This window comes from Salvia hispanica, chromosome 4 (assembly GCF_029641045.1).
Source record: "Salvia hispanica isolate PSC_SH4W2 chromosome 4, Shi_PSC_v1, whole genome shotgun sequence".
Lineage (NCBI taxonomy): Eukaryota > Viridiplantae > Streptophyta > Magnoliopsida > Lamiales > Lamiaceae > Salvia > Salvia hispanica.
The window spans coordinates 40,663,571-40,683,733 of NC_142695.1; the positions used below are offsets into that span (position 1 = coordinate 40,663,571).

The 20,163-nt window shown below is 38.2% G+C and overlaps 3 protein-coding genes and 1 pseudogene across 4 annotated transcripts; 2 read left to right on the forward strand and 2 right to left on the reverse strand.

Moving 5' to 3' along the window:
- Window positions 1-972: 972 nt before the first annotated feature.
- LOC125197362 (light-harvesting complex-like protein 3 isotype 1, chloroplastic) lies at window positions 973-2,623 on the reverse strand. Its single transcript, XM_048096095.2, has 3 exons — window positions 2,180-2,623; window positions 1,440-1,577; window positions 973-1,359 (listed from the first exon to the last, which is right to left on the reverse strand). Exons 1-3 carry the CDS (start codon window positions 2,520-2,522, stop codon window positions 1,118-1,120), a joined length of 723 nt encoding a protein of 240 aa, XP_047952052.1. The 5' UTR covers window positions 2,523-2,623; the 3' UTR covers window positions 973-1,117.
- Window positions 2,624-4,889: 2,266 nt separating this feature from the next.
- On the forward strand, window positions 4,890-8,609 carry LOC125197333 (18S rRNA (guanine-N(7))-methyltransferase RID2-like; annotated as a pseudogene). Its single transcript, XR_016128740.1, has 8 exons — window positions 4,890-5,212; window positions 6,000-6,083; window positions 6,173-6,228; window positions 6,833-6,889; window positions 7,443-7,492; window positions 7,630-7,769; window positions 8,011-8,149; window positions 8,231-8,609. The product of XR_016128740.1 is annotated as an 18S rRNA (guanine-N(7))-methyltransferase RID2-like (transcript).
- Window positions 8,610-9,930: 1,321 nt separating this feature from the next.
- On the forward strand, window positions 9,931-15,126 carry STT3B (staurosporin and temperature sensitive 3-like b). The gene is made up of 7 exons (XM_048094653.2): window positions 9,931-10,429; window positions 11,128-11,641; window positions 12,275-12,811; window positions 13,390-13,844; window positions 14,093-14,215; window positions 14,652-14,711; window positions 14,846-15,126. Exons 1-7 carry the CDS (start codon window positions 10,053-10,055, stop codon window positions 14,973-14,975), a joined length of 2,196 nt encoding a protein of 731 aa, XP_047950610.1. The 5' UTR covers window positions 9,931-10,052; the 3' UTR covers window positions 14,976-15,126.
- A 133-nt stretch (window positions 15,127-15,259) lies between these two features.
- LOC125196229 (E3 ubiquitin-protein ligase RING1-like) lies at window positions 15,260-18,345 on the reverse strand. Its single transcript, XM_048094654.2, has 2 exons — window positions 17,210-18,345; window positions 15,260-15,539 (listed from the first exon to the last, which is right to left on the reverse strand). Exon 1 carries the CDS (start codon window positions 18,276-18,278, stop codon window positions 17,211-17,213), a length of 1,068 nt encoding a protein of 355 aa, XP_047950611.1. The 5' UTR covers window positions 18,279-18,345; the 3' UTR covers window positions 15,260-15,539; window position 17,210.
- Between the last annotated feature and the right edge of the window lie 1,818 nt (window positions 18,346-20,163).

The following is a 20,163-nucleotide window of genomic DNA, read 5'->3' on the forward strand; positions in this document are numbered from 1 at the left end:
TGAATTGATATTTATAATAAGTGAAAACTCCTAACACGAATCATAATACAATTAAAATTCTTACCATATTTTGATTAGAATTCTTTCCGGGTCGGTTGACGGTTTGTGCACAAAATTAAAATTAGAATTATATGAAATTGAATTCTAATATTATTTACAAATCATATATATTTGATTTTTTGAAATAATTAATATGAAATTAAATTTGAATATATTATGTCCATTGTGAATCAAATATTCAACATTTATTCTCATCATTTTGGTAATTTATAGTAGTAGTAGTAGTACTTTCTTGCTTTATGTAAGACATAAACACTGGCCGACTAGCGGATCCCGGGGGGTCCACCCCCTCCGTGCGACTATTTTTCCCTTATCGGGACGTAGAATTATCATGTCCGCCCTCTCCGTTTATCTCCGTCGTTGCCCCGAACAACGAAAAAAATAGTCATGTCCGCACTAAATCAAGCTAATACTATATATTCCGCCCCCTCCGTTACCGGATCCTGGATGTAAAACGGGAGAGCATAAACTTATATTGATGGCATGCCGTTACCGTTACACTAAATCATCCATTTAGTTTTTCACTTTTTTATATGAATGCAATTGTACGAATTCTATTTTGGTGAAAGCTCATGCACGATGTATATGTAGGGGCGAAGGTGACCGAGTTCAAACAACAAGACATAAGCTCGAGTGGAACTCAAGTCGAACTCGAACACTTGATTATTAGTCGACTAGTATTAAACTCAGCTCGATTAGTTTACAACAATTCTGAAACTTAGCTTGATGAGTAGTCAATCCAACAAACAACATGATTTACATTTCTAACTTTTCTTACTTGATTTTTGAACTTGAGCAAAACTATGAAACCTATAGTTCTTGCTTTCAAAAAGCATGAACAAAACATAACATCTTAATTCGATGGATGTTTTAAAGAGCTTATAGGGAGAATCTTAGCAAAGCCAAAACAAGTTAGACACTCTTGGAGTGAAGCTTTGAGCAATCAAAATAAGATGAGTGGATAACAATCATAATATTGCGATTCAAGAAGAAAAAGCACTTGTAAACAAAGGCACAATTGCAAGAGAATTGGTCTGCAAAATCTCCCTAGTAACTACTACTTCTTCTCTGATGTCTCATCCTGCCAGGCAGCTTGCCACTGCTTATCGTAGAATGTCGTCTCGTCCACCAATTTCTTGATGGTTTCAAAGTCCTCATTCTTTCTTACAAGAAGCACACCTGCTACAGCTACAAACAACAGCGTTTTACAGAAGAAGTTGCCCATTTGATCAACCAGACCTACCCCGGTGAGGCTGTCCACAAAGTAGGCCATGAAGAATCCGACCATTGCAGCACGACCTGCATAAGAGCCCACCAACTTGCTCAACCTGTAGTGATTCTTACAACCTTAGGTAGAGAAAATGAATGTGCAAACCAACCATTTAGCAGCTCGGCTTCGGGAAGATGGAACCTTTTCATCCATGCCCACCAAGGAATAATGGAAGTGTCGAAAACAACAGGCTCATCATTGTTTGATGATTGCGGGCTGTCTTCCATCCACTTCCTCCTCTTCACCTCTGCAATACACAAAGAGACAGAAAGAGGTGAGTCTAATCACCAGCTGATCAATGAGGGACCAACTTATTAGAGTAATTTAAATCCGACACAAGTATTTTGCTTTTCAGAAAAGGGAGTTTACATATGATTTGAAATTTTGAATAAACTTCCTTGTACAATTAAGCTGAGGTCAAAGAAGTGGAAGTGAATGGTTACATTATGGTTGGACTGAAACGGCAACAATCCAAACATATGTAGAAGGGGATTTCATCACTTTATCATTTCTGACAGAAATAACAAAATTTGAAGCCGAGACAACAATTGGGTTGAAGATCTTCAAAGTTCTTTAGCAATCAAGATACGATCTTTACTTTATTTGAAGTGTATACATTGGCTCACTAATCCCACCTTTACTAGATGAATCAACGTGTATTGAAATAGAACTAGAATTACTAAATACCACAAAGAAATTGAAGACAAAGAGAGGTTACCTTCTCCTATTCACCCCCACATTTTAAAGATTCGATTTTTGATACATAGAAAAGACAATAATAGAGCAAGAGCTGAAACAATTAAGATAAACCAAGTGTCTTTGGAGAGAGGGAGAGAGAGAGAAGTGGACCAGCATCAATGACAGCATCCCAGTTAGTGTTGCCATCTTTCTCAAACTGCTTCAAGTCCCAAGTTCCCCCAACCCACCTAGCATCCTGAAAACCATTGACAGACTCCACTGCCACCGGCGGCGGTGTTGCAGAGCCGTTGGAGCCAAGAGACTCCACAGCAGAAGTCTCCTCCGGAGCAGCAGGAGCCACACCAGAGGCGCTGTCGGAGCTCAAGACCAAGGGGGGTTGAAGCTTCTCGAGGTGTCTGAGGGGGAGATAACTAGGTCTCAAACCTAGATGGGTTTTGGAATGAGAGTGAGGGGTGAAAGATGGAAGCTTTGGGGAGAAAATTGCCATCGACATTTCTGAGAAATTAGGATTTACCAGAGAGAGAAAGAAAGCGAAAGCCAAAATGGGAGCTGGGATTTTGAGATTATGTGGAATGATGTTTTAGGAGAATTTGAGCCGCAGAAAGAGAGAAGCATTATTTATTATAGCTATGGGAGAAGCTTTTGCTTGTCTCCTTATAAATGGTAATTCCCGAGCTACCCCTGTACTATCCAATAAAAGCTTACATTACTTTATCATTTATACTCCCTCCCGGATTATGAGTCACTTATTGTTATGGCTCGAGTTTTAAGAAAAAGTTGAAGTGTGTAATAAATGAAGTGAGATGGTGGAATATGTAAATGAAGTGAGATGGTAGATTGTATAATAAATGAAGTGAGTTGGTTGAAGGTGAGTCCTTTTGGCTTTTTGGAGTTTTTTATTTTTGTTTTTGTTTATTTTAATATAGATAATGACATTTTGATGTAATTTTGGTGATCAATGGGGTAAAATTGTATGACCAAATATGAAAAATTCTAAATGTGACTCTTGAACTGGGACGGATTTTTATGACAAAAAGTGACTCTTAATGTGGGACGGGGGGAGTACTTTAGACACATTTTTTTCCGCCACGGAGTTTAAGAATAGTGTGTTAAGTGGATGGTGAATAAAATAAGAGAAAATAAAGTAAGAGAGATGATGAGAGAATAAAGTAAGAGAGAAGATTACTTTTTACCAAAAGTAGAAATGACTCAATTAACTTGGAACTTTCCGAAATAGAAAAAATGACTATATTAACATGGAACAGAGGGAGTACATTTAATTTGTTAGAGCATCGCAATAGCGGACGAAAGCACACGCTAGCGACCGACTAGCGGCTCGGGCGTCGCGTTCGTCCGCTATTGCATGCGGCAAGCATGACGGACGAAAGAGGTGGATGAGCGGTCGTCCGCTATTGTGCTGACGCGATCGGTGAGCGATCGGCTAGCGTTTTTTTAATTCAACTCTATATATACGGCTCGTTGCACTTCATTTCATTTGCATCACTTGTATTAACGAGTTTCTCTATCTACACTCTCATTTTTTTTAAAAAGATTGAAATATGTATGTTTTTCTAGGAAATAAAATGGTTGCATTTTCTCTGTATTCGTGTCAAATTTTTAATTCCGTATTTGAGAATTTGTGCATTTGTTTTATTGGTTATAGCGCCAGCTAGTTCTAATGCTAGGCTATTATGGGGCTGTGGTTAGTCCTAGTGGTATGACAGACTGTGGTTAGTTCTAGTGCTAGACTATTGGCTAGTCCTACCTATTGTGGATGCTCTTACGTCAAAATGGACCCTTTTCTTCTCGACTAATAATTTTACAGGAGTATTGGATTAAAGATGACCATTTATCTTTTTTAATTTGTCTCAAATAAGGATTATAGTGTATTTTTATTTTTAAAAATAATAAAATAACTTTATTCGTGCATGCTGTTTTTTTAGTTTTTTTTATTCAACATACTACTGTTACTAATACTTCCTCCGTCTCAAAGAAGGTGACCTCTTATTTGGGTGGCTCGGAATTTATATAACTTTATTTTGTGTGTTAAATTGAGAGAGTAAAGTAAGAGGGGAAATAAAATAGAGATTTAGATGTTAAAAAATCATCTTAAATGAGACAAATGAAAAAGGGAAGTGCGTCATTTTCAATGAGAGGGAGGGAATAATAATAATAATAATAATAATAATAATAATAATAATATTATGACATTGGATAGAGCTACGGGTAGGATTTATATCATACTCTACGGAGTAGTAGTTGATAGCTTCACAAAGAGTTTGGAGTCGTTTTTGGGACAAAAAAATGACATCGCGACCGGAGCTTCAAGCGCCGCCTGAGATATTCTATAACGACGACGAAGCTCGTAAATACAACTCCTCGTCTCGCATCATCGATATTCAGGTTTAAATACAATTCTTGTCTTCCATTGATCAAGTAGAATCCGTCAATTGATTTTGCTGCTGCTTTCTTATTTGTGGAAAGGCCAAACTTACTGATAGAGCACTGGAGCTTCTTGCTCTGCCTCAGGATGGCGTTCCAAGACTGCTGCTTGATATCGGTAATTTACTTAACATATGCTACAATCCTTACTGAGAGATTTCGGAAAAAGGGGCTCAATTCGCAAGCCTTTTGAAATTTGACATTAAATTCGTTAACCTTTCGAAATATGAGATCGTGGCGTGGGATTTTTTCGAAACATGTGATTTTTGAATTTTCATGTATTTTCACTAATTATTTTTATTATAATATTTGCAAATTAACCAAATTACCCATAATATTTACAGCATAATTTGAATTTTTTTCAACTCCAATTTTAGAAATTACCACTGCCGCCTCCACCCTAATTCTCCTCCTCCCCTTTCTCTCCCATGATCCCCTTTCTCTCCCATGATCCATCTAAAAGAAATTCAGTTAGAAAAAACTCAAATTCCTCCTCCGTCTTAACACAATTGCGTCCTCTGTCCGGCACACTAGATTCTCGACTCCTTCTCTTTTCCCTTTCGATCTCCTCTCTCAAAAGAAGATCTTGGCGCCTCTTCTTCTTCGTTACGGGTTGCCTGCTATCCTCCGAGGGCAGCTGCTACTGCTGTCCGCAGTCAAACTGCCGCCGTTGCCTCCAGCAGGCGTATATTACAGCTGCTGCCCGGTGCCATTCCAGCCCGGGCAGCCTCATTTTTCCCAGTTAAATTCTTAATTCAATTCCGCGTTCTTTAAGGTTTGACTTAATTTGCAGATTACATGAAAGAAAATTGGAATTGGATGTTGGGACCTTTACAGTTAGATTAGCAAATGGTTTATGCAATTGTGAAGGAATTTGGCCTTGGTGGGTGGAGGAATTGAAATGGGCGTTTTCCGCCATGAGAGCGTGGGAGGGTTTGGAGCTGGAGATGGTGGTTGATGGAAAAAAATAAATCAAAAATTGTGTTAAAAATTATTAGGGATAATTCGGTCAGTTGTTAAATATAATGAAAGAAATAATAAATAATAAGTGAAAATACATGAAAATTTGAAAATCCCATATTCCGAAAAATTCGCACGCCACGATCTCATATTTCGAAAGGGCAATAAATTTAATGTCAAATTTCGAAAGGCCTGCGAATTGAGCCCCTTTTTCCGAAATCTCTCCTTATGTACTAGTAGTAGTACATTGCAGATTGAGAAGACTTCACTTTTGTGATGATGATTTTTACATGTCGTATCACCTTCAATTGTTGTGTTTATTCGTGCATTCCCTACTACTGTATCTTCTGAGATTTTGTTTTACATCGTTTGAAACTACAATGAAAGTTTATACACGATCACGAGACTTGTAGAAACAAAGCGGTTACCTTTGACTGATGCAGAGTTTTCCGGATGTAATGTATATACCTCGCCACTATACTTGGCTGTGATTCATTGTGTGATATTTATGTGCCTCTTCCTGCCATCTCATGACTTTGTCAAGAATTTCAATATTTGGTTTGTTCAGGTTGTGGATCTGGACTTAGTGGGGAGACATTGACTGAGAACGGGCACCACTGGATTGGTCTAGATATATCTGGCTCAATGCTAAGTATGCTACAACCAACCATCATATTTATCTGCTAGCTCTGCTCATTAGCCTTAGCTCTGTGATTTTTAACTAATTTGTTCTTACCCCAGATGTTGCATTGGAGCGTGAAGCTGAGGGTGACCTTATACTTGGTGACATGGGTCAGGTAAGCCAAAACTCTCAAATTTTATGTCTGCACTTCTAGATAGTCTGAATATTGCAAAACTTGTAGTACTATATCTTTGCCCAAACCTCATGTATTCAGGGTCTGTACTTATAGATGTTTGTATCATTTCCATTTATATGTTTATAAGTTTTAAGTTTTCCAGAAAGTGAGGTGCTCTGTTATCGAGCAAGACTCCCCTTTTATTTTGTTCCTGTTGAGAGAATGGTTGTTGGAATTTTTCATAAACTCATGTATGGCAGCATACCAAGAAGATCGGCTAAGCTACTATACTTTGAGAACTTAATCCATCTTTTTATAGAGCCAGAATCTTTGGAATTGGTTGTTTATCTAAGTTTGAAATTTGAATGTAATGCTTATGCTTTTACGTGGTGGGTGATGAGGAACCTAAACACATTGGACAGTTCCATTTCTTTCTCTCTCACACACACCTCATAAGCTCCATAGTTGCATGTGTGTTTTTGTACTTGATTTTGGCTAATTACACTGCCAAATTGTTCATGTACCCAATCTTTCAAGAATCTGAACTTTCATGTGTATTGTTCTGTTTATAACATACACTTTTCAATTATGATGAATTATGTAGGGCTTAGGGGTTCGCCCAGGAGTTATTGATGGTGCAATAAGTATCTCAGCTGTGCAGGTTCATTTTCAACTCTTCTTCATATATTTTTACTTTTCGTGAAGGTAATATATGCAATCAATAATGACCGTTTACTCCTTTAGTGTACGAGAGGAATAAGGCTTGTTGTGGATGCATTTGCATATTAATAACATCTTGATAGCTTAGTTACTATTATCATGCACTCACGCTCACACACTCCATCTCCAATTGCAAGAACCATGACGGGTGCAAGGCCTTGATATCGGGTGGTGCATGTACTAAAATTGCATATATCCTTATAAGAAGTTGCATCCATGTCACTCATTTTATTGATTGTGAAAACATTTGGTATTTCACTTTTCACTTTATTTTCTGTATTTCAGTATTTTAGATGATTTTCATCAAGTTTACTCAAATGCAAATTTAAAAAGCAAATTGAGCATCGTAATTTTTATTTCTCAATTTATTAGCCATATATCTATTTGGTTTTAATATTCCAGTAGTTGGCCTAGATGAAATGAAACACATTTCTACATGTATAATTGGTGGAGTATGTGCTAACTTGATCTTACCTTTTCATTTGTCAAACTAGTGGTTATGCAATGCTGATAGATCTTCCCATGAGCCACGCCTGAGACTGAAGTATGTGATGTCTTACATCTTGATCCTTCTTATTTTGCACGACTGTCATGACTCAGCCATGCTTTCCTCATTGAAAAAACAATTTACTTCTCTTTTGTTCTAGTAGTATGACTCGTATTATTATTGTATGATTTTAGAGCCTTCTTTGGGTCACTGTACCGATGCTTGGCACGGGGAGCTAGGGCAGTCCTGAAAATTTGGCACAACGTGAGCTGATCCTGGGATCTGCTATGCGAGCTGGGTTCTCTGGGGGTGTAGTTGTTGATTTCCCACATGGGTATGTGGAACATAGTAGAGCTGTCCTTTCTTTTATGCTTGCAAATGTGATTCGTTCTAATATAATGGGCTCTATGTTTCCTTCCTTGGAAAATCTTTGAAGTAGCTTCACTTGATCAACATAATCATTAAATGGGAAAGGTAAAATACATAAAGTAGAATAAGAACGTACTATGAAATTTACAAACCATTATACCAACTCTTGTTGAAGGTTTTTATTCAGCTCTTTATCATTGTTACAGCACCAAGATGAGAAAAGAATTCCTCGTGCTCACGTGTAGTCAAGCATCGTTGAGCAGTGCCACTCCACAGGCAAGAGGTGAAGATGAAGAGGGTTGTTCTGAGGATGAAGATTTCAGTGGAGATGAAGAAAATCAGTCAGTAAGTGCTTTTCGTGAGCGGACTTGATGAACTCTCGCATAATGTAGCTTGTTGCTAAATTGTGTGTGCACCGCACTGCAGGTTTCTGTATCAGACAGGCACAGGCCAAGGAAGAAGCATAAACTAAACAAGAAGGTGAAGGGAAGAGAGTGGGTTATGGAAAAGAAGGAAAAAATGCGAAGAAAGGGAAATGTTGTTCCAGCTGATTCAAAGTACACTGCCCGGAAAAGAAAAGCCCGGTTTTGATAATCTTTATTTGCTTTTTGAAAAAAAAAACCAGGGAGTGCAAACTGAGAGGGTGATTGTTGTTGTCAGAGGCACAAAGATTTGGTTAGGCGAGGCAAATTAGTTGCTGTTGGTATTTGTGTTCCAGTTGAAGTTATCAGGTGATTATTGTATTTGTATGTATGGGTGAATGCCATATTTGTTTAAGCCTGCATTTTATTGTATTCTATATATTTAACAAATAAAGAAAATTAAAAGATAAGTCAACTCTTTATTTTCTTTCGATTTGCTACTTAATAGGTACCATAAATTTTTATAATAAATGTGAAAAGCATCAAAGTAAAAATGAATAATTCAACCGAGGTGAGTTATTAATTGCTAACTCATCATTTAACTGCTAACTACAACTAATTTAAAGCCATAGGATTTTAGATAACGTGTGGTTTACAATTTGCCACGTGTAATTTTTGTTTTAATTAATTAAATCGAAAAAGATAAAAAAAACTCAAAATTAGGATTTTGGATGAAAATGTCAATATAGTGTTCCGAAAATATGAACTCAATGCTTTAAATGTTACAGTGTCCACTATAGTTGGCCGGGCCAAGCCACAAAACGAGGCCAAGCCATAAAATCGTGGTCGGGCCACCAACGCCCATGTTTTACACTATAGTGGACATGCCCAAGCCACCAAATAATTTATTTTTTTCATTTTGTGTATATTTTAATTAAAAATGGGTATATTTATAGAATTTGTGTAGGAATGAGGTTAAAAATGTGTATACTTATAGAATTTAAAAAAAAATCAGAAAATATGGAGAGCCGCGGCCCGTGGCCGCTGCAATAGGAGAGCCACGGCTCCCGCCCAAGAGCCGCGGCCGGGCCACGATCGTGGCGCTCTCGTGGGCAACCCCCCCCTCCCCCCGGCGCGGCTGCCCATCCCCGTCACTATAGGGAGCCGCGGCTTGCGGCTCTGGCGTGGCCCGGCCGTGGCTCCTCTATAGTGGATGCTCTTAACCCATTGCTTATATTGACATTCTACATGTATTATTGACATATTTTATATAGTATGTTGACGTTTCTGCTTGTACGAAAAAATTAAAAAATTTCGAATTTTTTTTCAAATTTTGACGTTGGAACATATGCATGTATGATATCGTTGGAATCCTTATGAAATTATCTTTAATTTGATATATGTTATATGAATTTAAAGTTTTGGGATTTATTTTAAAAGTTAGTTATAACTAAACATGTAGTTAATTAACATTAATACCCCAATTGATATTTTTTGGAATTAATCCTATGGCCTTATTGACGTTTTTCATTGATCGTATTGACATTTAGGGATTAATGATCTAAGCCCTTAATTTAAATATCTAATGACGCTATTATTTAGTTATAGTTAACAATTAAATTATGAGTTAGCAATATAACACCCAACTTCAAACAAATATAGACCCAAAAATATAGAAAAAAAATACTACTGCTGCTGCTAAAGATAAGAAAAAAAAAATTGAAGATTGGAAAGTACAAATAAGTCCTTGCTGAATTGGTTGAAATGGAGTAGGGTTTAATCACTGAATCTTCTTCCTTTGAACATGGATCTCCTCAGCTAATCAATTTTCTCCAAAACCCCAAATCTCAATTTCCAATTTTGATCCGATCCATCAAATTCGTCCAATGGTCGCAGCGAAAATGGAGAAATCCGCTGCGGATCTGCCGGCGTCTCCGGGATTGAGCTCGGTGCTCAAATCTCTGAAGCTGAAGACGAAGCAGCAGGAGCTCCTGATCCGCGTCTCAGTCCTCTTCCTGGTTTACCTCTTGGCGTTCATCACTCGTCTATTTAGCATCTTGCGCTACGAGAGCATGATCCACGAGTTTGACCCCTATTTCAATTACCGAGTCACTCAGTTCTTGACTCAGAACGGCTTCTATGAGTTCTGGAACTGGTTCGATTACGAGAGCTGGTATCCGCTTGGGAGGATTGTTGGCGGGACTCTCTATCCCGGTCTCATGGTCACTGCTGCCTTCATTTACTGGACTCTTCGGTTTCTCCGGTACTTTTCTTGTCAGACACCTTTAGGAAAGTACAAGCATTGTGTATCTTTTTTGTATGTTCGGTTTGTGAATATATGCTTAGCTGACTTCTTGATGCGTGGATGCTAGGAATCTGTTAAAGGTTTTTCTTTTTAACTTACAAAATGGGGTCCTCCTGGATGCTAACATAGTAGTATAGTTTTTACCGTCCAGGAAAAGGGTTTGAATATGTTCCATTTGTTATTGATAGGGACTTGTCTCCTTTTCTTAACAAAATTCTTCCCTTGTTCCGAACATGGCCACATTTTTTCTGACGTTATGTTCTGGGTCTCAAGCTCAAAAACTTTTTGGGAAAGATGAGAGTTGTTGCTTTTTTTTTGGAAAAAGAAATGCTATGTCACCTTAGCAATTACACACGCGTTATGCAATTTTGTACACTGGAAATAGGCATACCTTGTTAGTGAAAAGGAGATCCAGTTAAGGATGAGCTGATAAGGTTTATCTTGATTTAATGCTCTAACCTTTATTCTTCTGATTTAGAATGTATAATTGAGATTTTGTGGTTTATGGGAAGACACTATGGCTCATACTTAATAGGAATACCACAAACTGGTCTTATTGATCTGCTATTGCTTGAGGATTTGTGCATATTTCATACTCTCCAGCACCTAGAGATGTAGTGATTTAGAGATCTGAAGATTATCTCCATTCTGTGCAGGTTTGCTGTTCACATTCGTGAAGTTTGTGTGCTCACTGCACCATTTTTTGCTGCCAACACCACTATTGTAGCTTACTTCTTTGGGAAAGAATTATGGGATTCTGGAGCTGGACTTGTAGCAGCTGTATTAATTGCCATATGCCCTGGTTACATCTCGAGGTCGGTGGCTGGATCGTATGATAACGAGGGTGTTGCTATATTTGCCTTGCTACTTACATTCTATCTGTTTGTTAAGGCAGTGAATACAGGCTCACTTGCTTGGGCCCTGGCCTCAGCTTTTGGGTACTTCTACATGGTTTCGGCGTGGGGTGGTTATGTGTTCATTATTAATCTGATCCCACTATATGTGTTGGTTTTATTGATTACTGGAAGATACTCAATGAGATTATACGTAGCTTATAATTGCATGTATGTGCTGGGAATGTTACTAGCTATGCAGATCCGTTTTGTGGGCTTTCAACATGTTCAGTCTGGAGAACACATGGCAGCAATGGGGGTGTTTTTCTTGATTCAGGTGTGTCTTTTAAGATTCTAAGTGCAATTGTGTAACTTGGACAGCAACTGCTGCGTATAAGCTTATAGGTTCACGTAAAGGGGAGTAGGGGACTCAGGAATTTATCAAATGTTCTCATTTTACCACCTAAATGTGAAAAGGATTGCTTTGTTGGTTCGAACTGAAAAGTAGTTAGACCCTGGTACGATGCAGTCGATGTTGATTGCTTCTTTTCTCCGCTAAAGTAACCACTTAATATGAATCATATGTTTTTGCTAATATACCTGGAACTGAGGGCTGAGGCTGATCAAATGGAATTTTTAGGATATATTGCCCTCATTGGGAAGATGGAGACCATAGTCCACTTGGAAACTAATCCTAGTCAAATTCTTTCTTTTGCTTGCTGTCCTTTATGTTTAAGGATTTTTCCTAAGTTGGATAGAAGAATAAGGTGATTGATTATTTGGGCAGCTGTGTTCAATCTCTAGTGTGAAAGCATTTAAGCTGGTGGAAATTGTTGCTTCCTGTTCTAAAAGCTACCTTTAACATGTTGTGTTGCAGTTTCTTCCTTCTCATCAGTATTCAAGAGAAACTATTTCAAGGTTTTATGTTGTTATCATAAAGGCTATACTAACCTCAAGCTACCTTGTGCAGGTTTTTAATTTCTTGGATTGGGTCAAATACCTGCTAGATGACCCAAAGAAATTCCACACATTCCTGAGGTTCACAGTGACTAGTGCAGTAGGTTTGGGTGCAGTAGCTCTGGGAGTTGGCACTGCTTCTGGGTATATATCTCCATGGACTGGTCGATTTTATTCTCTCCTGGATCCCACCTATGCAAAGGATCACATTCCAATAATTGCGTCTGTCTCTGAGCATCAGCCAACAGCTTGGTCCTCGTTCATGTTTGATTTTCATATATTGTTGTTCCTCTTCCCAGCTGGTCTGTATTTCTGCTTCAAACGTTTGTCGGATGCCACGATATTCATAGTGATGTATGGTCTCACTAGTATGTACTTTGCTGGAGTCATGGTGCGGTTGATCCTTGTGGCAACACCTGCAGTATGCCTTATTAGTGCTATTGCGGTCTCAGCTACTGTAAAAAATCTAACTCAGCTGGCGAGGTCAAAGAGCAAGCCTGCTCCTGCAGGCTCTAGTAAGGGAGCAAGTAACACCAAAGCTTCATCTAAGGTGGGCATCCAATGCTTACTTTCCATCATCCATATCATGTTTCATTACATTTTAAATTTCCTATCTGTGTCCCATTGTGTAGAGTACACAGTTTTATGATTGTTGTATCTGTTTCATGGTGAAATCTTTCAAATATGCACCTATTATTATTATTATTATTATTATTATTTGGTGGGTTCGATTATTGTATTGACACGTTGGACACTTCAACTTACATTACATAACTTGCTGCAACTTAAAGTAGGTAGGCCGATTTTAGAAATGAAACCAAGCATACATTGTTAGGTAAAGTTCATGTGGAATGTATGTAATTTTCATCTCTTTAGTTTGTTTTGAATAATTAGTACGGAGTATATTTATAGGATTCAGACTATTTCCCTTTCTCAACCTGTAAAACCTAAGAGCTGACTGAAAAAAGCAACTGCCTTTTATCAAATACCACTCAATTTTTTTATTTTAATTTACAGTATTTTATTTGTTTTTGTTTTGTGATTTTGGGATTTAAGTTTGCTTGAATCTTAAATCCTTGAGATAGGTTACAAGGTATGCTTACCTTGTTGTTTTCTTTTTTCAAACAGGGTTCCCTAGACCAATCTATGCCTTTTGGAAGAAATGGTGCTATTGCCTTGCTTCTTGGAGCATTGTACTTGCTAAGCAGATATGTTATCCATTGTACGTGGGTTACATCAGAGGCATACTCTTCCCCATCAATTGTCTTGGCCGCCAGAGGTGCCCATGGCCAAAGGGTGATATTTGATGACTACCGTGAAGCATACTTTTGGCTACGACAGAATACACCTCCAGATGCCAAGGTGATGTCTTGGTGGGATTATGGTTACCAGATTACAGCCATGGGGAACAGAACTGTGATTGTTGATAACAACACTTGGAATAACACACACATTGCTACCGTTGGACGTGCTATGTCATCTTATGAAGATGAAGCATACGAGATTATAAAATCACTTGACGTTGATTATGTTTTAGTTGTTTTCGGGGGTGTAACTGGCTATTCTTCAGATGATATTAACAAGTAAGAACTCTACCATTGAAGTCATCTAGTTTTTCTATCTTCTGCCAGCAAGCATGTTTTCATCACCAGACTAATATTACTTTTTGTTTCTGTCCTTTATTGAACGAGTCTTCAGTGACTCTGTCCAATTTGTTCATGTGTGATAGGAGATGTTTAGAATTTGCTTTCAAGTTCATATTCTTTTGCTGATTGCTACTTCTGATAGTATCAGAATTCCTGGCCAACTGATACAACCTAATTTGTCTCAGATTTTTGTGGATGGTGAGAATTGGTGGTGGAGTATTTCCTGTAATTAAGGAGCCTGATTACCTTGTTAATGGAGAGTATCGTGTTGACAAAGGTGGAGCTCCAAAGATGTTGAATTGTCTAATGTAAGTTGATTTTCCTGTCCGAGTTATATGATGAAATGTGACCATATTTTCTGCAGTTTCATTGTCTGTCTTGCTGTTACTTACGTCTTTAGTGTTGGTATAAGCATCGAAATTACTATTGGAAATTGACCATGAAAAGACCTCTTTTTGTTTCTTTTTTAGTTTTTTCTCTCGAAATTATGTCTGTTCACTGAAAATGTTACAGCTTGGTTGTCAATCTTACTGTTATAAAGTGATGAAATTTATTGGATTGAAGTACAAATATATAGGATCACTCAGTTGTAGGATTAGGATTAGTACTTGGGTAAATAGTATTCTACCTATGTAAATTGCTATCTTGGATTCAACTAATGTAAAGCTGCTGTATAGAACTGTTATTCGCATCTCATGCCTCAGCCACAACATTTTCCGTTAATTGTTTTGACTTGTTGCTTAGGTACAAGCTTTGCTACTATCGATTTGGTGAGCTGACAACAGAATATGGGAAGCCTCCTGGGTGAGTCAAGCATTTGTATTTGTTATCTAACTACACTTGAGTTGAGACTGACACTAGCAATTCTGAAGATGATACACCATATATACATGTGATTATTCCGTCATTGACATTTGCAAGGTTATTGTTGGTGACAGGTATGACAGGGCTCGGGGTGTTGAAATCGGAAACAAAGACATAAAGCTGGAACACTTGGAAGAGGCATTTACAACGTCGAACTGGATAGTTAGGATATACAAGGTCAAACCGCCAAACAATAGATGGTGATCACTTCTACGTTGCAGAGCATATGCATAGGACCATTTTGGATTCGGAATTTTCTTTTTGTAACGTTCAGAGATCCAGAATTCTTGTTGCACTGATACCTCGTTTCTGTAAGCTGAATCTACGTAGTAACTAAGTAGTTCCTTATGGTTGAGATTTGTCTTACTGTGCTTACAGCTTACTACACCAAAACTTACCCATCGAGAGATAAAATGTCACGTTGAAGCAATATCACAACTTCCAAATACAGATGGCTAATCATATGCATATTATACATGCTTTTCAACTAAGAGATAAGGATATGTGCATACTTGAAATCTGCCACACTGGAGACATTATATTTTACAGAAATTTCTGCTGAGGGTCTATCAATTTAAATGTACCCAAATGATAAAATAGATTCACTCAACGCACACAGCCATATGTCATTTCGAACTGTCTAAAAATTTGAAATTAGAACCATGTCTAATTTATTGATGAGAGAACCAGTAAAAATGCGTCATCGGTACATTTCTGTGTATACAAAGATTGTTTGTGCTCAACTTGCTTCATATCTTAGCTGCATTCCTGAATTACAAGAAAATAATGAAATCCGATCAGCTCAAAACAGTACAAAATCCAATCATGAACATCCTTTGCTCAATCTGTTATCACTAGACGCATAACCTACACCCAAAACTACACCGGCAACTGATTTCTTATTTTTATAGGAAGGCAAGAATAGATATATGTTGGCCAAGCCATAAACATAATTTTTCAGGTTTCACAGAGTCTAGTTTTCTAGTTAATTGACGTTCCTAGTTATCACTAAATTTAACCCACCACAAAGTTCAATAACAGCAAACACCCAATGCATCAAAAACTCAAATTCTCACATCACATGTTCACAAGACAAAATTTGTCGGGGTGCAGAAAAACCATAAATTCTACACCCCCACCCAAAAACACCAACTGCAGACGCAATCTTCTGAGAAAGTTGTAAGAGATTCAGAAATCACGTATCCATCATAATGTTCAGTAGTCAAGTAGCACTCAGTGCAACATAATCTCCAGCATATGGCACTGTGGAAACTCAGACAGAATGAGCAGCGACATATGAAGTAAAGATGAGAATTAGACCACGGCTCTCTACATAAGAGGTGTGTTCAAGATCGCGAGGAATATATAGTTTAATGAAACCCAACACTGAAAATTAATTTCTTATAGACATATCCATATATTTCTGTTGGCTTGAACATCACATACAATTTCTTCTCCCATTTACTGCTGAGTAAGGCTAAGTGCAAAATCACCCAGTCCATACATATGGTAGATTTGTTGGTGGGATATAACTAATGTTCATTTATTGGATGTTGTCATTACATTCCCTGACAGCAGTTAATTGTCTACTACAGTTTATGGTATGGGTGTTAAATGGTGCTCAAAACTGTAACTTTGATTGACATATGCCTTACGAAGGTACATACAGAAACTCAAGCACCCAGATTCACAACTATTTCCTTCCGAGTACCATCCCCAGATACAGACAGATATGTGTGGATACCAAAAGAAGGAAGTAGTAGCATACAGACATAATATGCAAGATTTCACAAGAACATGAGTTAAGAATGGATTAATGTGTTCATTCAATACAAAGCTTCACAAGGTTTAAGTATATGCAGCACACATCTAAAATTAAAAAAAAAAAGCTAATTCGTATGATTGAGTTGGTCGACCATACCAAAACGATCTCTGCTATAACCACCAGACTTGGTATCAATAGATGCAAAAGATTGTTGATGAAAATACAATGGAGGTGTTTTTTTACTAGATTAGCCAGGCTGAGGCTACAATGAATTCAAATGTATGTAAAATACCAGGGAGTTGGTTTTGTTCCCTTTTTTGGTCTTAATAACTAATTTATCACATCACCCATTGACAGATCAAACCATAAACATAATAAGGTTGAACAAAAAAGTAAAGAAAGTATGCAATCATCATGAAATCAGTACTAATTTAGCAAGTTGGATTCACCAAGTAGAGCAAGACAATAAGAAATAGGAGTACATGGAAGCCACAGCATAATATCAAAATTGATGGTAACCCTTTCAACTTTAGTCTCTTAAGCAACTACATTGTTCATATTAATAAAAAGTGCCTCCTTCACTACTACTACTACATTGAAACAGTAAGGCACAATAAGGGTAGCAAATCAATCAACACAACAAAAGGAAGGTAAGAAAGTAGCACCAACATACTTCAGTCGAGGTCCTCCTCTCTAGCCTGATCCGCTCCTGCTCCTGAGCCCCTATTAGATGATCCAGTAGTATTGTTATTGTTGCTGTTATTTCCTCCTTCATTACCCCCACTACCGCTCGTCTCAGCTGATGTGGTAAAACCTCTGAAAAGCGATGGCAAGGATATCCTAAACCTCCTTTCCAAAGTCCTTGGAGTCTGTTGACTGTTATTACTATCATCTTGAGCTCCACCAGCTGCCCCAAATCCCAAACTACTACCGCTGTTGTTCCCATTACTGTTATCCTTCTTCCGATTCTCATAATCTTGATCATCAGTGGGCAACTCGTAGCGACAAACCGGGCAAGAATTATGCAACTCAAGCCAAGGCAGAATACAGTCTTTATGGTAAATATGCTTGCAAGGCATCTGCTTCGCCTCCTCATTCAACTCAAAGGTATCTTTGCACACCGCACATTGAGATGAATCTGACTCTAACATCTCCGCAGTGATATGAATATCGGGTAAACCCTCAACCGCATTCTTCGAAGCAGGCGGCGTCCCGTAACGATTGGGATCATTCTCTGCAAGCTGCTGAATCAATTGCTCCAAACCAGGGCCGATAAAGTAATCGCCTAAATTGGCGCCGCCGCCGCCAATCCCAGCGCCTCCAGGGGACTCGAAAACAAGCTGAATATTCGCCCCCCTCGCCTGCAGGTTATTGACGTAATTATTGAGGAAAGCGAAGGGATTGAAATCGTTGGGGGATCGCGAGCCAAAGAGAGAGGAGAGATCATCAAGGCCGCCGCCAGCAGAGGAGACAGTGAAGGAGGCGGGAGCGGCGGAGGAAGAGGAGAAGATGAGGGGGAGGCCGCCGAAATTGGGGAAGGCGGCGTTGAGGAAGGGATCGGATTCGGGGGTAGGGTTTGAGGGAGGAGCGGTGTCGGATTCTTCAAGGAAACTGCCGTGACAAATGGGGCAAGCGAGTTCGTCGGTGGGGGAGGATGGAGGAGTGATGGTGACGTGGCGCTCGCATTGGTAGCAGTAGTACTGGTGAGAGGCTGCGCCGCCCAAATTTTCCGCCGTAGACATGATCTTAGAGAGAGAGAGAGAGAGAGAGAAGATTCAGTAGAGAAATGTGCAAGAAAAATATTGTTTGAGAGAACGTGTGGATAATAATACTAATGGCAAATGAAATTAAATAAAACTACTTACTCTAAAAATAAATGAACACGCTAATTAATAATTAGTACCACATTACTATTACGATTCTTAAAAGTCAAATTTCATAACTACATATTTCACATTAATACAATTGTAAAACAGAGGCTATGATTTCAGATTATCTCTTCGTAATTCAATTTTCTCTAATACGGAGTAGTAACAGAGAAAATGTTGGATTCGATTTCCACCGTTTTTACTCTTCCAAACTGAAAAGGTTAGCCATGCGATTATACGACCATCAAAATCAATAATACTACTAGTATAGAATAACAATTGAGTGTACATAGAGTGTAGGTGAGCGGATTGCTTGGAGTAGAATATGGTAGACGCATATATGCCACTTACCAATGATTTGACAATACAATATTTTTACTTAAAAAGAAAAATTCAATTTGAAAATACAAATACATAATCCTCTCTCTCTATACGGCAAAAAAGTTTCTTTTTGCTAATTCAATCCGTTCCATGATAAGAATCTCTGTCGAAAATTGCAAAGACACATATCAATATTGGAATAATATTAATAAAAAAACTAGTAGTACAATACTTTAAATTAAAGATTATTACTTTGCGATGTTATAATAACAACATTTACACAAATGCTGAAAAACTAACTGCATGACCCTAATTCCCATCCAAGGAACTATGCTTCCATGTAGAGACTGACACTCTGAATAAAACATTGAGCTACCGCACCCTCACTCTCACTCTCTCACCGAGCTGGATTACACGTTTGGATTTTCTGAGCATGAGCATGACCTTAATTCCTCGCCTCCATTCCTTTGTCTTCTCTCATTTCTCAAAATCTTAATCTGTTGCTTTCTCTTAAATTTCTCTCCATCGAGAAACATAGTTGTCAACTTGGAGCTAATTCCTCCCATTCCAGTGAGAAAGTCGATTTCTCAAATGTTTCCTCTTTGGAATCTATTGAGACGCCTATTGCAATCCATTTGTATGTGATCTTTACTCATCCATGGGAGGATACTTCATCATCGATCTTCGGTTCCATGGGTACTGTTGTCCTAGAAACACTATTCGACAACGGCTAGAAACTCAACCTATGGCCGATTGCAGGGGTGGAGCTAAGAATTTGTAAAGAGGGGCAAATTTATCTAAGAAAAAAATTTAAGTATTTAAAGCAGGGTATTTGGTGAAAAACTAAAAAAAATAAATTTTATAATAGACAATATGTATATGAAGTAGAAAATATGAGGTAGGACAAATGCCCCTCCTAAGCTCTTAGTAGATCCGCCCCTGGCCGATTGTGTGGTCAAGTACACCGAACATGAGAATTTCCTCCTACCTTCCCAGGGATCTATTTCCCTAGACCCTAGTGTCTTGCAACTCCTCTAAATTGTGGTTACACCATTCTACTCATTCTTAGAGTCACCCTCTTTTTATGTGCAGAGTTTAAATATTCTATTGGCCTTCGATTTTTAAGAATGCAAAAATATTTTGTGGAAAGACATATCATAAAGAAATGAGATGCACATGCAAAATATCATGAGGTAGAGTTGTATGATGTTTGGAGAATTGTCTTTATGAGACCTTTCTATAATCGAATGGACAGTCGTACATTTTTATTGATGTGGACTATGTATCCAAATGGTTAGAGGTGATTGCTTTTCCAACCAATGGTGAAAACATAGAAACCAAAATTCTTATGAAGAATGTCTTCAATTGATTTGGAACTCCTAGGGCCATTACTAGTGATGGAGATTCACACATTTGCAATAAAATTTTTGCAACCCTC

What these genes read in the sequence shown, in the direction of transcription:
- LOC125197362 (XM_048096095.2), bottom strand. Translation starts at nt 2,522, where the DNA reads ATGTCGATGGCAATTTTCTCCCCAAAGCTTCCATCTTTCACCCCTCAC. An exon ending in GGATGCTGTCATTGATGCTG is followed by an intron (nt 1,578 to 2,179) that starts GTCCACTTCTCT and finishes TGTGTATTGCAG; the next exon opens with AGGTGAAGAGGAGGAAGTGG. An exon ending in CGAAGCCGAGCTGCTAAATG is followed by an intron (nt 1,360 to 1,439) that starts GTTGGTTTGCAC and finishes GCTCTTATGCAG; the next exon opens with GTCGTGCTGCAATGGTCGGA.
- STT3B (XM_048094653.2), top strand. Translation starts at nt 10,053, where the DNA reads ATGGTCGCAGCGAAAATGGAGAAATCCGCTGCGGATCTGCCGGCGTCT. An exon ending in TCTTCAGATGATATTAACAA is followed by an intron (nt 13,845 to 14,092) that starts GTAAGAACTCTA and finishes AATTTGTCTCAG; the next exon opens with ATTTTTGTGGATGGTGAGAA. An exon ending in AAGATGTTGAATTGTCTAAT is followed by an intron (nt 14,216 to 14,651) that starts GTAAGTTGATTT and finishes CTTGTTGCTTAG; the next exon opens with GTACAAGCTTTGCTACTATC.
- LOC125196229 (XM_048094654.2), bottom strand. Translation starts at nt 18,278, where the DNA reads ATGTCTACGGCGGAAAATTTGGGCGGCGCAGCCTCTCACCAGTACTAC.